This window comes from Petromyzon marinus, chromosome 69 (genome assembly GCF_048934315.1).
Source record: "Petromyzon marinus isolate PM22_M1 ecotype Great Lakes invasive population chromosome 69, UKy_Petmar_22M1.pri1.0, whole genome shotgun sequence".
Lineage (NCBI taxonomy): Eukaryota > Metazoa > Chordata > Hyperoartia > Petromyzontiformes > Petromyzontidae > Petromyzon > Petromyzon marinus.
In genome coordinates, this window is record NC_133735.1 from 3,811,037 (window position 1) to 3,824,179 (window position 13,143).

The 13,143-nt window shown below is 48.5% G+C and overlaps 1 protein-coding gene across 4 annotated transcripts in view; it reads left to right on the plus strand.

Annotated features, from left to right (window-relative positions):
• The window catches only part of LOC142906686 (uncharacterized), a 52,847-nt gene that overhangs the window by 15,769 nt on the left and 23,935 nt on the right, over positions 1 to 13,143 (plus strand). For 3 of the 4 annotated variants that reach the window (XM_076054998.1, XM_076054999.1, XM_076055000.1), the window contains exons 3-7: positions 6,961 to 7,319; positions 7,868 to 8,053; positions 10,926 to 11,046; positions 11,299 to 11,441; positions 11,881 to 12,052. In XM_076054998.1, coding sequence (XP_075911113.1) covers positions 6,961 to 7,319; positions 7,868 to 8,053; positions 10,926 to 11,046; positions 11,299 to 11,441; positions 11,881 to 12,052 — 981 coding nt within the window. The remainder of the gene's footprint in view (positions 1 to 6,960; positions 7,320 to 7,867; positions 8,054 to 10,925; positions 11,047 to 11,298; positions 11,442 to 11,880; positions 12,053 to 13,143) is intronic. The other variant, XM_076055001.1, reaches the window with a different exon arrangement.

A 13,143-nucleotide genomic window follows, 5' to 3' on the forward strand; every position in this document is an offset into this window, starting at 1 on the left:
ATCATACAAACTCTGTAGGACAGGGGGAGATCATACAAACTCTGTAGGACAGGGGGAGATCATACAAACTCTGTAGGACAGGGGGAGATCATACAAACTCTGTAGGATAGCGGGAGATCATACAAACTCTGTAGGACAGGGGGAGATCATACAAACTCTGTAGGACAGGGGGAGATCATACAAACTCTGTAGGACAGGGGGAGATCATACAAACTTTGTAGGATAGGGGGAGATCATACAAACTCTGTAGGACAGGGGGAGATCATACAAACTCTGTAGGACAGAGGGAGATCATACAAACTCTGTAGGACAGGGGGAGATCATACAAACTCTGTAGGACAGGGGGAGCTCATACAAACTCTGTAGGACAGGGGGAGATCATACAAACTCTGTAGGACAGGGGGAGATCATACAAACTCTGTAGGACAGGGGGAGATCATACCAACTCTGTAGGACAAGGGGAGATCATACAAACTCTGTAGGATAGGGGGAGATCATACAAACTCTGTAGGACAGGGGGAGATCATACAAACTCTGTAGGACAGGGGGAGATCATACAAACTCTGTAGGACAGGGGGAGATCATACAAACTCTGTAGGACAGGGGGAGATCATACAAACTCTGTAGGATAGGGGGAGATCATACAAACTCTGTAGGACAGGGAGAGATCATACAAACTCTGTAGGACAGGGGGAGATCATACAAACTCTGTAGGACAGTGGGAGATCATACAAACTCTGTAGGACAGGGGGAGATCATACAAACTCTGTAGGATAGGGGGAGATCATACAAACTCTGTAGGACAGGGAGAGATCATACAAACTCTGTAGGACAGGGGGAGATCATACAAACTCTGTAGGACAGTGGGAGATCATACAAACTCTGTAGGACAGGGGGAGATCATACAAACTCTGTAGGACAGGGGGAGATCATACAAACTCTGTAGGATAGGGGGAGATCATACAAACTCTGTAGGACAGTGGGAGATCATACAAACTCTGTAGGATAGGGGGAGATCATACAAACTCTGTAGGACAGTGGGAGATCAAACAAACTCTGTAGGACAGGGGGAGATCATAGAAACTATGTAGGACAGGGGGAGATCATACAAACTCTGTAGGACAGGGGGAGATCATACAAACTCTGTAGGACAGGGGGAGATCATACAAACTCTGTAGGACAGGGGGAGATCATACACACTCTGTAGGACAAGGGGAAGATCATACAAACTCTTTAGGACAGGGGGAGATCATACTAACTCTGTAGGACAGGGGGAGATCATACAAACTCTGTAGGACAGGGGGAGATCATACAAACTCTGTAGGACAGGGGGAGATCATACAAACTCTGTAGGACAGGGGGAGATCATACAAACTCTGTAGGACAGGGGGAGATCATACAAACTCTGTAGGATAGGGGGAGATCATACAAACTCTGTAGGACAGGGGGAGATCATACAAACTCTGTAGGACAGGGGGAGATCATACAAACTCTGTAGGACAGGGGGAGATCATACAAACTTTGTAGGATAGGGGGAGATCATACAAACTCTGTAGGACAGGGGGAGATCATACAAACTCTGTAGGACAGAGGGAGATCATACAATCTCTGTAGGACAGGGGGAGATCATACAAACTCTGTAGGACAGGGGGAGATCATACAAACTCTGTAGGATAGGGGGAGATCATACTAACTCTGTAGGACAGGGGGAGATCATACAAACTCTGTAGGACAGGGGGAGATCATACAAACTCTGTAGGATAGGGGGAGATCATACTAACTCTGTAGGACAGTGGGAGATCAAACAAACTCTGTAGGACAGGGGGATATCATACAAACTCTGTAGGACAGGGGGAGATCATACAAACTCTGTAGGACAGGGGGAGATCATACAAACTCTGTAGGACAGGGGGAGATCATACAATCTCTGTAGGACAGGGGGAGATCATACAAACTCTGTAGGACAGGGGGAGATCATACAAACTCTGTAGGACAGTGGGAGATCATACAAACTCTGTAGGACAGGGGGAGATCATACAAACTCTGTAGGACAGGGGGAGATCATACAAACTCTGTAGGATAGGGGGAGATTATACAAACTCTGTAGGACAGGGGGAGATCATACAAACTCTGTAGGATAGGGGGAGATCATACAAACTCTGTAGGACAGTGGGAGATCAAACAAACTCTGTAGGACAGGGGGAGATCATAGAAACTATGTAGGACAGGGGGAGATCATACAAACTCTGTAGGACAGGGGGAGATCATACAAACTCTGTAGGACAGGGGGAGATCATACAAACTCTGTAGGACAGGGGGAGATCATACAAACTCTGTAGGACAGGGGGAGATCATACAAACTCTGTAGGATAGGGGGAGATCATACAAACTCTGTAGGACAGGGGGAGATCATACAAACTCTGTAGGACAGGGGGAGATCATACAAACTCTGTAGGACAGGGGGAGATCATACAAACTTTGTAGGATAGGGGGAGATCATACAAACTCTGTAGGACAGGGGGAGATCATACAAACTCTGTAGGACAGAGGGAGATCATACAATCTCTGTAGGACAGGGGGAGATCATACAAACTCTGTAGGACAGGGGGAGATCATACAAACTCTGTAGGATAGGGGGAGATCATACTAACTCTGTAGGACAGGGGGAGATCATACAAACTCTGTAGGACAGGGGGAGATCATACAAACTCTGTAGGATAGGGGGAGATCATACTAACTCTGTAGGACAGTGGGAGATCAAACAAACTCTGTAGGACAGGGGGATATCATACAAACTCTGTAGGACAGGGGGAGATCATACAAACTCTGTAGGACAGGGGGAGATCATACAAACTCTGTAGGACAGGGGGAGATCATACAAACTCTGTAGGACAGGGGGAGATCATACAAACTCTGTAGGACAGGGGGAGATCATACAAACTCTGTAGGACAGTGGGAGATCATACAAACTCTGTAGGACAGGGGGAGATCATACAAACTCTGTAGGACAGGGGGAGATCATACAAACTCTGTAGGATAGGGGGAGATCATACAAACTCTGTAGGACAGGGGGAGATCATACAAACTCTGTAGGACAGGGGGAGATCATACAAACTCTGTAGGACAGTGGGAGATCAAACAAACTCTGTAGGACAGGGGGAGATCATAGAAACTATGTAGGACAGGGGGAGATCATACAAACTCTGTAGGACAGGGGGAGATCATACAAACTCTGTAGGACAGGGGGAGATCATACAAACTCTGTAGGACAGGGGGAGATCATACACACTCTGTAGGACAAGGGGAAGATCATACAAACTCTTTAGGACAGGGGGAGATCATACTAACTCTGTAGGACAGGGGGAGATCATACAAACTCTGTAGGACAGGGGGAGATCATACAAACTCTGTAGGACAGGGGGAGATCATACAAACTCTGTAGGACAGGGGGAGATCATACAAACTCTGTAGGACAGGGGGAGATCATACAAACTCTGTAGGATAGGGGGAGATCATACAAACTCTGTAGGACAGGGGGAGATCATACAAACTCTGTAGGACAGGGGGAGATCATACAAACTCTGTAGGACAGGGGGAGATTATACAAACTTTGTAGGATAGGGGGAGATCATACAAACTCTGTAGGACAGGGGGAGATCATACAAACTCTGTAGGACAGAGGGAGATCATACAATCTCTGTAGGACAGGGGGAGATCATACAAACTCTGTAGGACAGGGGGAGATCATACAAACTCTGTAGGATAGGGGGAGATCATACTAACTCTGTAGGACAGGGGGAGATCATACAAACTCTGTAGGACAGGGGGAGATCATACAAACTCTGTAGGATAGGGGGAGATCATACTAACTCTGTAGGACAGTGGGAGATCAAACAAACTCTGTAGGACAGGGGGATATCATACAAACTCTGTAGGACAGGGGGAGATCATACAAACTCTGTAGGACAGGGGGAGATCATACAAACTCTGTAGGACAGGGGGAGATCATACAAACTCTGTAGGACAGGGGGAGATCATACAAACTCTGTAGGACAGGGGGAGATCATACAAACTCTGTAGGACAGGGGGAGATCATACAAACTCTTTAGGACAGTGGGAGATCATACAAACTCTGTAGGACAGGGGGAGATCATACTAACTCTGTAGGACGGGGAGATCATACTAACTCTGTAGGACAGGGGGAGATCATACAAACTCTGTAGGACAGGGGGAGATCATACAAACTCTGTAGGACAGGGGGAGATCATACTAACTCTGTAGGACAGGGGGAGATCATACAAACTCTGTAGGACAGGGGGAGATCATACAAACTCTGTAGGACAGGGGGAGATCATACACACTCTGTAGGACAGGGGGAGATCATACAAACTCTGTAGGACAGGGGGAGATCATACAAACTCTGTAGGACAGGGGGAGATCATACAAACTCTGTAGGATAGGGGGAGATCATACAAACTCTGTAGGACAGGGGGAGATCATACAAACTCTGTAGGATAGGGGGAGATCATACACACTCTGTAGGACAGTGGGAGATCAAACAAACTCTGTAGGACAGGGGGAGATCATACAAACTCTGTAGGACAGGGGGAGATCATAGAAACTCTGTAGGACAGTGGGAGATCATACAAACTCTGTAGGACAGGGGGAGATCATACAAACTCTGTAGGACAGGGGGAGATCATACAAACTCTGTCGGACAGGGGGAGATCATACAAACTCTGTAGGACAGGGGGAGATCATACAAACTCTGTAGGACAGGGGGAGATCATACAAACTCTGTAGGATAGGGGGAGATCATACAAACTCTGTAGGACAGTGGGAGATCAAACAAACTCTGTAGGACAGGGGGAGATCATACAAACTCTGTAGGACAGGGGGAGATCATAGAAACTCTGTAGGACAGTGGGAGATCATACAAACTCTGTAGGACAGGGGGAGATCATACAAACTCTGTAGGACAGGGGGAGATCATACAAACTCTGTCGGACAGGGGGAGATCATACAAACTCTGTAGGACAGGGGGAGATCATACAAACTCTGTAGGACAGGGGGAGATCATACAAACTCTGTAGGACAGGGTGAGATCATAGAAACTATGTAGGACAGGGGGAGATCATAGAAACTCTGTAGGACAGGGGGAGATCATACAAACTCTGTAGGACAGGGGAAGATCATACAAACTCTGTAGGACAGGGGGAGATCATACAAACTCTGTAGGACAGGGGGAGATCATACAAACTCTGTAGGACAGGGGGAGATCATACAAACTCTGTAGGACAGGGGGAGATCATACAAACTCTATAGGACAGGGGGAGTTCATACAAACTCTGTAGGACAGGCGGAGATCATATAAACTCTGTAGGACAGCGGGAGATCATACACACTCTGTAGGACAGTAGGGGAGATCATACAAACTCTGTAGGACAGGGGGAGATCATACAAACTCCACTCTGCAGGACAGGGGGAGATCATACAAACTCCACTCTGTAGGACAGGGGGAGATCATACAAACTCCATTCACTCTGTAGGACAGGGGGAGATCATACAAACTCCATTCACTCTGTAGTACAGGGGGAGATCATACAAACTCCACTCACTAGAACAGGGGGAGATCATTCAAACTCCACTCATTCTGTAGGATGGGGAGATTCTGCATACTCCACTCATTCTGTAGGATAGGGGGAGATCATACAAACTCCACTCACTCTGTAGGACAGAGGGAGATCATACAAACTCCACTCTGTAGGACAGAGGGAGATCATACAAACTCCACTCACTCTGTAGAACAGGGGGAGATCATACAAACTCCACTCATTCTGTAGGACAGGGGGAGATCACACAAACTCCACTCATTCTGTAGGACAGGGAGAGATCATACAAACTCAACTCTGTAGGACAGGGGGAGATCATACAAACTCCGCTCACTCTGTAGGACAGGGGGAGATCATACAAACTCCACTCATTCTGTAGGACAGGGGGAGATCATACAAACTCCACTCTGTAGGACACGGGGAAATCATACAAACTCCACTCACTCTGTAGAACAGGGGGAGATCATACAAACTCCACTCATTCTGTAGGACAGGGGGAGAGATCTTTCAAACTCTGTAGGACAGGGGGAGATCATACAAACTCTGTAGGACAGGGGGAGATCATACAAACTCCACTCATTCTGTAGGACAGGGGGAGATCATACATACTCCACTCATTCCGTAGGACAGGGGGAGATCATACAAACTCTGTAGGACAGGGGGAGATCTTTCAAACTCTGTAGGACAGTGGGGGAGATCATACAAACTCTGTAGGACAGGGGGAGATCATACAAACTCCACTCTGTAGGACAGTGGGAGATCATTACAAACTCCACTCTGCAGGACAGGGGGAGATCATACAAACTCCACTCACTCTGTAGGACAGGGGTAGATCATACAAACTCCACTCTGTAGGACAGGGGGAGATCATACAAACTCCACTCACTCTGTAGGACAGGGGGAGATCATACAAACTCCACTCACTCTGTAGGACAGGGGGAGATCATACAAACTCCACTCACTCTGTAGGACAGGGGGAGATCATACAAACTCCACTCACTATGTAGGACAGGGGGAGATCATACAAACTCCACTCACTCTGTAGGACAGGGGGAGATCATACAAACTCCATTCTGTAGGACAGGGGGAGATCATACAAACTCTGTAGGACAGGGGGAGATCATACAAACTCCACTCACTCTGTAGGACGTGGAGAGAGAGAGAGACGCAGACTCCAAATATCCAGCAGCAGGCATCGTCAGGGTCGGGATCGAACCCACAACCTCCTGTGCACCAGGCGAGGTAGTCAACATCTCACGGTCACCGTGGGATACAGACTTGAACGTGCCGCTAGGGGGTCACCTCCATAGCTGAGCGGGCGATGGGCGACCGCCTCTTGCCGTTACAGACGGCACGGGCGGCAGCCGCGACACCGCCCCCCACCACCACCACCACCAGCTGCCACAGCATCAGCAACAGCACCCACCACAGCACCCGCCACAGCACCCGCCACAGCACCCGCCACAGCACCCGCCACAGCCACAGCCGCAGCAGCCGTCGGGTAACCGGCGTGGGTCCGGCACGGAGCCGACGCCGGCCTCGCCCGCCACGCCGCTCCCGGTGGCGATCGCCGCCACCGCCGCCACGGCTGCTGCCGCCACGTCCACCGCCACGTCCACCGCCACGTCCACCGCCACGTCCACCGCATCGTCCACCGCATCGCCGGGAACGGCGGCGTCGGCCACGCCGCTGTCTTCCCCGCTCACGGTGAGGGGGAGGAAGGGGGCAAAACCCGCGTCACAACACCACGCGTCACAACACCACGTCACAACACCACGCGTCACAACACCACGTCACAACACCGCATTCACGACACCGCGTCACAACACCACGCGTCACAACACCGCCTTCACGACACCGCATCACAACACCACGTCACAACCCCCGCATCACAACACCACATCACAACACCACGTCACAACACCGTCACAACACCACGTCACAACCCCCGCATCACAACAACACGTCACAACACCACGTCACAACACCACGTCACAACACCACGTCACAACACCCGCGTCACAACACCCACGTCACAACCCCCGCATCACAACACCACATCACAACCCCCGCATCACAACACCACGTCACAACACCACGTCACAACATCACGTCACAACATCACGTCACAACACCACGTCACAACACCGCGTCACAACCCCCGCGTCACAACACCGCGTCACAACACCGCGTCACAACACCGCGTCACAACCCCCGCCTTCACGACCCTCCTCCCCGACTTCCGCGTGCGGCAGCAGCGGCAGCAGCGGCAGCAGCAGCGGCGTCATTCTCCGGCAAACTCTCCGGCATCGGCGACGTCCCAACCGCCGCCCGCCGCATCGCCGACGGGCACCGCAACCGCCGCAACCGCCGCAACCGCCGCAACCACCGGCGCGGTCGGCACAGCTCCGCAGCCGTCAGGGACTCGCGCCAAGGACAAGGTCTCCGTTAGCTTCGCGGTTTTGCCAAACCCACGGCTACGGCGTCCCACCGTAGCCGGGGCAGAAGTAGCAGCAGAGTGCAACGTGGCGACCCAACTTGACTGAGTGCATGAGTCAAGTGGCAAAGTTCATTAGCAAAGTGAAGTCGTGAAGTTAATTAGCAAAGTGAAGAAGTGGCAAAGTTCATTAGCAAAGTGAAGTGGCAAAGTTAATTAGCAAAGTGAAGTGGCAAAGTTAATTAGCAAAGTTAAGTGGCAAAGTTAATTAGCAAAGTGAAGTGGCAAAGTTAATTAGCAAAGTTAATTAGCAAAGTTAAGTGGCAAAGTTAATTAGCAAAGTTAAGTGGCAAAGTTAATTAGCAAAGTTAAGTGGCAAAGTTAAGTGGCAAAGTTAATTAGCAAAGTTAAGTGGCAAAGTTAATTAGCAAAGTTAAGTGGCAAAGTTAATTAGCAAAGTTAAGTGGCAAAGTTAATTAGCAAAGTTAATTAGCAAAGTTAAGTGGCAAAGTTAATTAGCAAAGTTAATTAGCAAAGTTAAGTGGCAAAGTTAATTAGCAAAGTGAAGTGGCAAAGTTAATTAGCAAAGTTAAGTGGCAAAGTTAATTAGCAAAGTTAATTAGCAAAGTTAAGTGGCAAAGTTAATTAGCAAAGTTAAGTGGCAAAGTTAATTAGCAAAGTTAATTAGCAAAGTTAAGTGGCAAAGTTAAGTGGCAAAGTTAATTAGCAAAGTTAATTAGCAAAGTTAAGTGGCAAAGTTAATTAGCAAAGTTAAGTGGCAAAGTTAATTAGCAAAGTTAATTAGCAAAGTTAAGTGGCAAAGTTAATTAGCAAAGTTAATTAGCAAAGTTAAGTGGCAAAGTTAATTAGCAAAGTTAATTAGCAAAGTTAAGTGGCAAAGTTAATTAGCAAAGTTAAGTGGCAAAGTTAATTAGCAAAGTTAATTAGCAAAGTTAAGTGGCAAAGTTAAGTGGCAAAGTTAATTAGCAAAGTTAATTAGCAAAGTTAAGTGGCAAAGTTAATTAGCAAAGTTAAGTGGCAAAGTTAATTAGCAAAGTTAAGTGGCAAAGTTAATTAGCAAAGTGAAGTGGCAAAGTAAATTAGCAAAGTTAATTAGCAAAGTTAAGTGGCAAAGTTAATTAGCAAAGTTAAGTGGCAAAGTTAATTAGCAAAGTTAATTAGCAAAGTTAAGTGGCAAAGTTAATTAGCAAAGTGAAGTGGCAAAGTTAATTAGCAAAGTTAAGTGGCAAAGTTAATTAGCAAAGTTAAGTGGCAAAGTTAAGTGGCAAAGTTAATTAGCAAAGTGAAGTGGCAAAGTTAATTAGCAACGTGAAGTGGCAAAGTTAATTAGCAAAGTTAAGTGGCAAAGTTAATTAGCAAAGTTAATTAGCAAAGTTAAGTGGCAAAGTTAATTAGCAAAGTTAAGTGGCAAAGTTAATTAGCAAAGTGAAGTGGCAAAGTTAATTAGCAAAGTGAAGTGGCAAAGTTAATTAGCAAAGTTAATTAGCAAAGTTAAGTGGCAAAGTTAATTAGCAAAGTTAAGTGGCAAAGTTAAGTGGCAAAGTTAAGTGGCAAAGTTAATTAGCAAAGTTAAGTGGCAAAGTTAATTAGCAAAGTTAAGTGGCAAAGTTAATTAGCAAAGTTAATTAGCAAAGTTAAGTGGCAAAGTTAATTAGCAAAGTTAAGTGGCAAAGTTAAGTGGCAAAGTTAAGTGGCAAAGTTAATTAGCAAAGTTAAGTGGCAAAGTTAATTAGCAAAGTTAAGTGGCAAAGTTAATTAGCAAAGTTAAGTGGCAAAGTTAATTAGCAAAGTTAAGTGGCAAAGTTAATTAGCAAAGTTAATTAGCAAAGTTAAGTGGCAAAGTTAATTAGCAAAGTTAAGTGGCAAAGTTAATTAGCAAAGTTAAGTGGCAAAGTTAATTAGCAAAGTGAAGTGGCAAAGTAAATTAGCAAAGTTAATTAGCAAAGTTAAGTGGCAAAGTTAATTAGCAAAGTTAAGTGGCAAAGTTAATTAGCAAAGTGAAGTGGCAAAGTAAATTAGCAAAGTTAATTAGCAAAGTGAAGTGGCAAAGTTAATTAGCAAAGTTAAGTGGCAAAGTTAATTAGCAAAGTTAATTAGCAAAGTTAAGTGGCAAAGTTAATTAGCAAAGTGAAGTGGCAAAGTTAATTAGCAACGTGAAGTGGCAAAGTTAATTAGCAAAGTTAAGTGGCAAAGTTAATTAGCAAAGTTAATTAGCAAAGTTAAGTGGCAAAGTTAATTAGCAAAGTTAAGTGGCAAAGTTAATTAGCAAAGTGAAGTGGCAAAGTTAATTAGCAAAGTGAAGTGGCAAAGTTAATTAGCAAAGTTAAGTGGCAAAGTTAAGTGGCAAAGTTAAGTGGGAAAGTTAATTAGCAAAGTTAATTTACCAAAGTTAAGTGGCAAAGTTAATTAGCAAAGTGAAGTGGCAAAGTTAATTAGCAAAGTTAAGTGGCAAAGTTAATTAGCAAAGTTAATTAGCAAAGTTAAGTGGCAAAGTTAATTAGCAAAGTTAAGTGGCAAAGTTAATTAGCAAAGTTAATTAGCAAAGTTAATTAGCAAAGTTAATTAGCAAAGTTAAGTGGCAAAGTTAATTAGCAAAGTGAAGTGGCAAAGTTAATTAGCAAAGTGAAGTGGCAAAGTTAATTAGCAACGTGAAGTGGCAAAGTTAATTAGCAAAGTTAAGTGGCAAAGTTAATTAGCAAAGTTAATTAGCAAAGTTAATTAGCAAAGTTAATTAGCAAAGTTAATCAGTAAAATATCTCCGGCCTCACCCCCCCCTCACCACCCCCCTCACCCCCCCCTCACCACCCCCCTCACCACCCCCCTCACCACCCCTCACCCCCCCTCCCCCCCCCCAGGTGAACAAGCGTAACGATCGTGGGGAGACTTCGCTGCACCTGGCGGCCATCCGCGGTGACGCGAGGTTGGCCAGGAGCCTCATCGACCGCGGAGCGCTCGTCAACGTCAAAGACTTCGCCGGTGAGGTGGTGGGGGGGTGCTGGTGGGGGGGTGCTGGTGGGGGGGTGCTGGTGGGGGGGGCTGGTGGGGGGGGGGCTGGAGCCCCACAGAACGACGTTTGTGGCGGTGCCGTCAAACGCGACGAAATCTCCCTCGGAGTTTCTCTCGAACCTCCGTCTCGAGCGTGGAGGTGTCCACCCCTGGCCCCGCCCCCTCACCCCCTGGCCCCTCCCCTGGCCCCGCCCCCTCACCCCCTGGCCCCGCCCCCCCCAGGCTGGACCCCGCTGCACGAGGCGTGTAACCGCGGCCACCGCGACCTCGCTGAGCTGCTGCTGCTGTCGGGCGCCCAGGTGAACACGCGGGGCCTGGACGATGACACCCCCCTGCACGACGCCGTCACCAACGGCCACGACGAGGTGGGGGCCGGGGGGGGCCGGGGAGGGCGGGGCGGGGGGTTGGGGGAGGGGGCTGCCGCTGGGGGTGCCCCTAGGCTAAGGCTGCAGCAGCAGCAGCAGCTGTCACCGCTACCCCTACTGGCAGAGTTATGCACTTGCCCCTACACCCTGCTAGAGGCTACACGGGGACCTTTGTCTGTGTGTCTATAGGGCACTGCTGCTACTACTCACAGCACTTGCCCCTACACCCTGCTAGAGGCTACCCAGGGGCACCCTGTGTCTGCGTGCCCCACGCTGGCGTCGTGTGCAGGTGGTGCTGCTTGCCACTAGCAGCACCTGCCCCTGCACCCTGTGTCTGCGTGCCCCATGCTGGCGCCGTGTGCAGGTGGTGCTGCTTGCCACTAGCAGCACCTGCCCCTGCACCCTGTGTCTGGGTGCCCCACGCTGGCGCCGTGTGCAGGTGGTGCGTCTGCTGCTGCACTTTGGGGGCGACGCGATGCAGCCCAACCGCACGGGCGAGCGTCCACTGGACGTGTCGCCATCGGCCGCCCTCACCCACCTGCTGCAGCAGCAGCAGCAGCGCAGATCCACAAGTTCGGGCGGGTGCACGCACGACTCTCCTGCCTCGCGAGGTGAGGGAGACTCGCACACTCACACGCTCACCCTCGCACGCTCACACACTCACACACTCACCCTCGCACTCACACCCTCGCATTCACACACACACACGCTCACCCTCGCACTCACACACTCACACGCTCACCCTCGCACTCACACACTCACCCTCGCACTCACACACTCACACGCTCACCCTCGCACTCACACACTCACCCTCGCACTCACACACTCACCCTCGCACTCACACGCTCACCCTCGCACACTCACACACTCACCCTTGCACTCGCACGCTCGCACTCGCACGCTCACCCTCGCACTCGCACGCTCACCCTCGCACTCACACACTCACGCTCGCTCACTCACTCACGCTCCCTCACACACTCACGCACGCTCACACACTCACGTTCACTCGCTCGCTCACGCACACACTCACGTTCACTCGCTCACACACTCACGTTCACTCGCTCACACACTCACGTTCACTCGCTCACACACTCACACACTCACATTCACTCGCTCACACACTCACGCTCGCTCACACACTCACGTTCACTCACGTTCACTCGCACACTCACTCACGCACTCACTCACACACACATACACTCACTCATACACACACTCACACATACACTCTCACACTCACACACTGTATCTCACACACGTGATCGTGTGGTTTTTTTCCTCCGGGTCGTCCGGTTTTGCCCTCCACATTCAGAATCGACGTCCGTTTACATTATTTGGCCACTATATATTTCCACATGATGATCGGTGCCTTGGTTAAGCAGCTGTCGTTTTTGATGGCCAGGTTGCTTCTGAATAAGAGCTGTACAGGGTGCTTAAAAAAAAACAAATGTAAACACTAATATGGGACGATTGTATTTAATGGAAAAAGAATGGACAATACTACACCGTAACATGATAACAAGTGTAATGTTAATAGCTTCAAAAAGTCTCCGCTTGCTCACCATCATTGTCGACACGTGCCTGGAATCTTCCCCAGGTGGTCTCCAGAGCCTGGAGGCAGCACATTTCTCGTGGTATTGTTGCACATTCTCGCAAGTGTTGACATTTTTTTGAAGCACCCTGCACATAGCTCTAGTGGGGG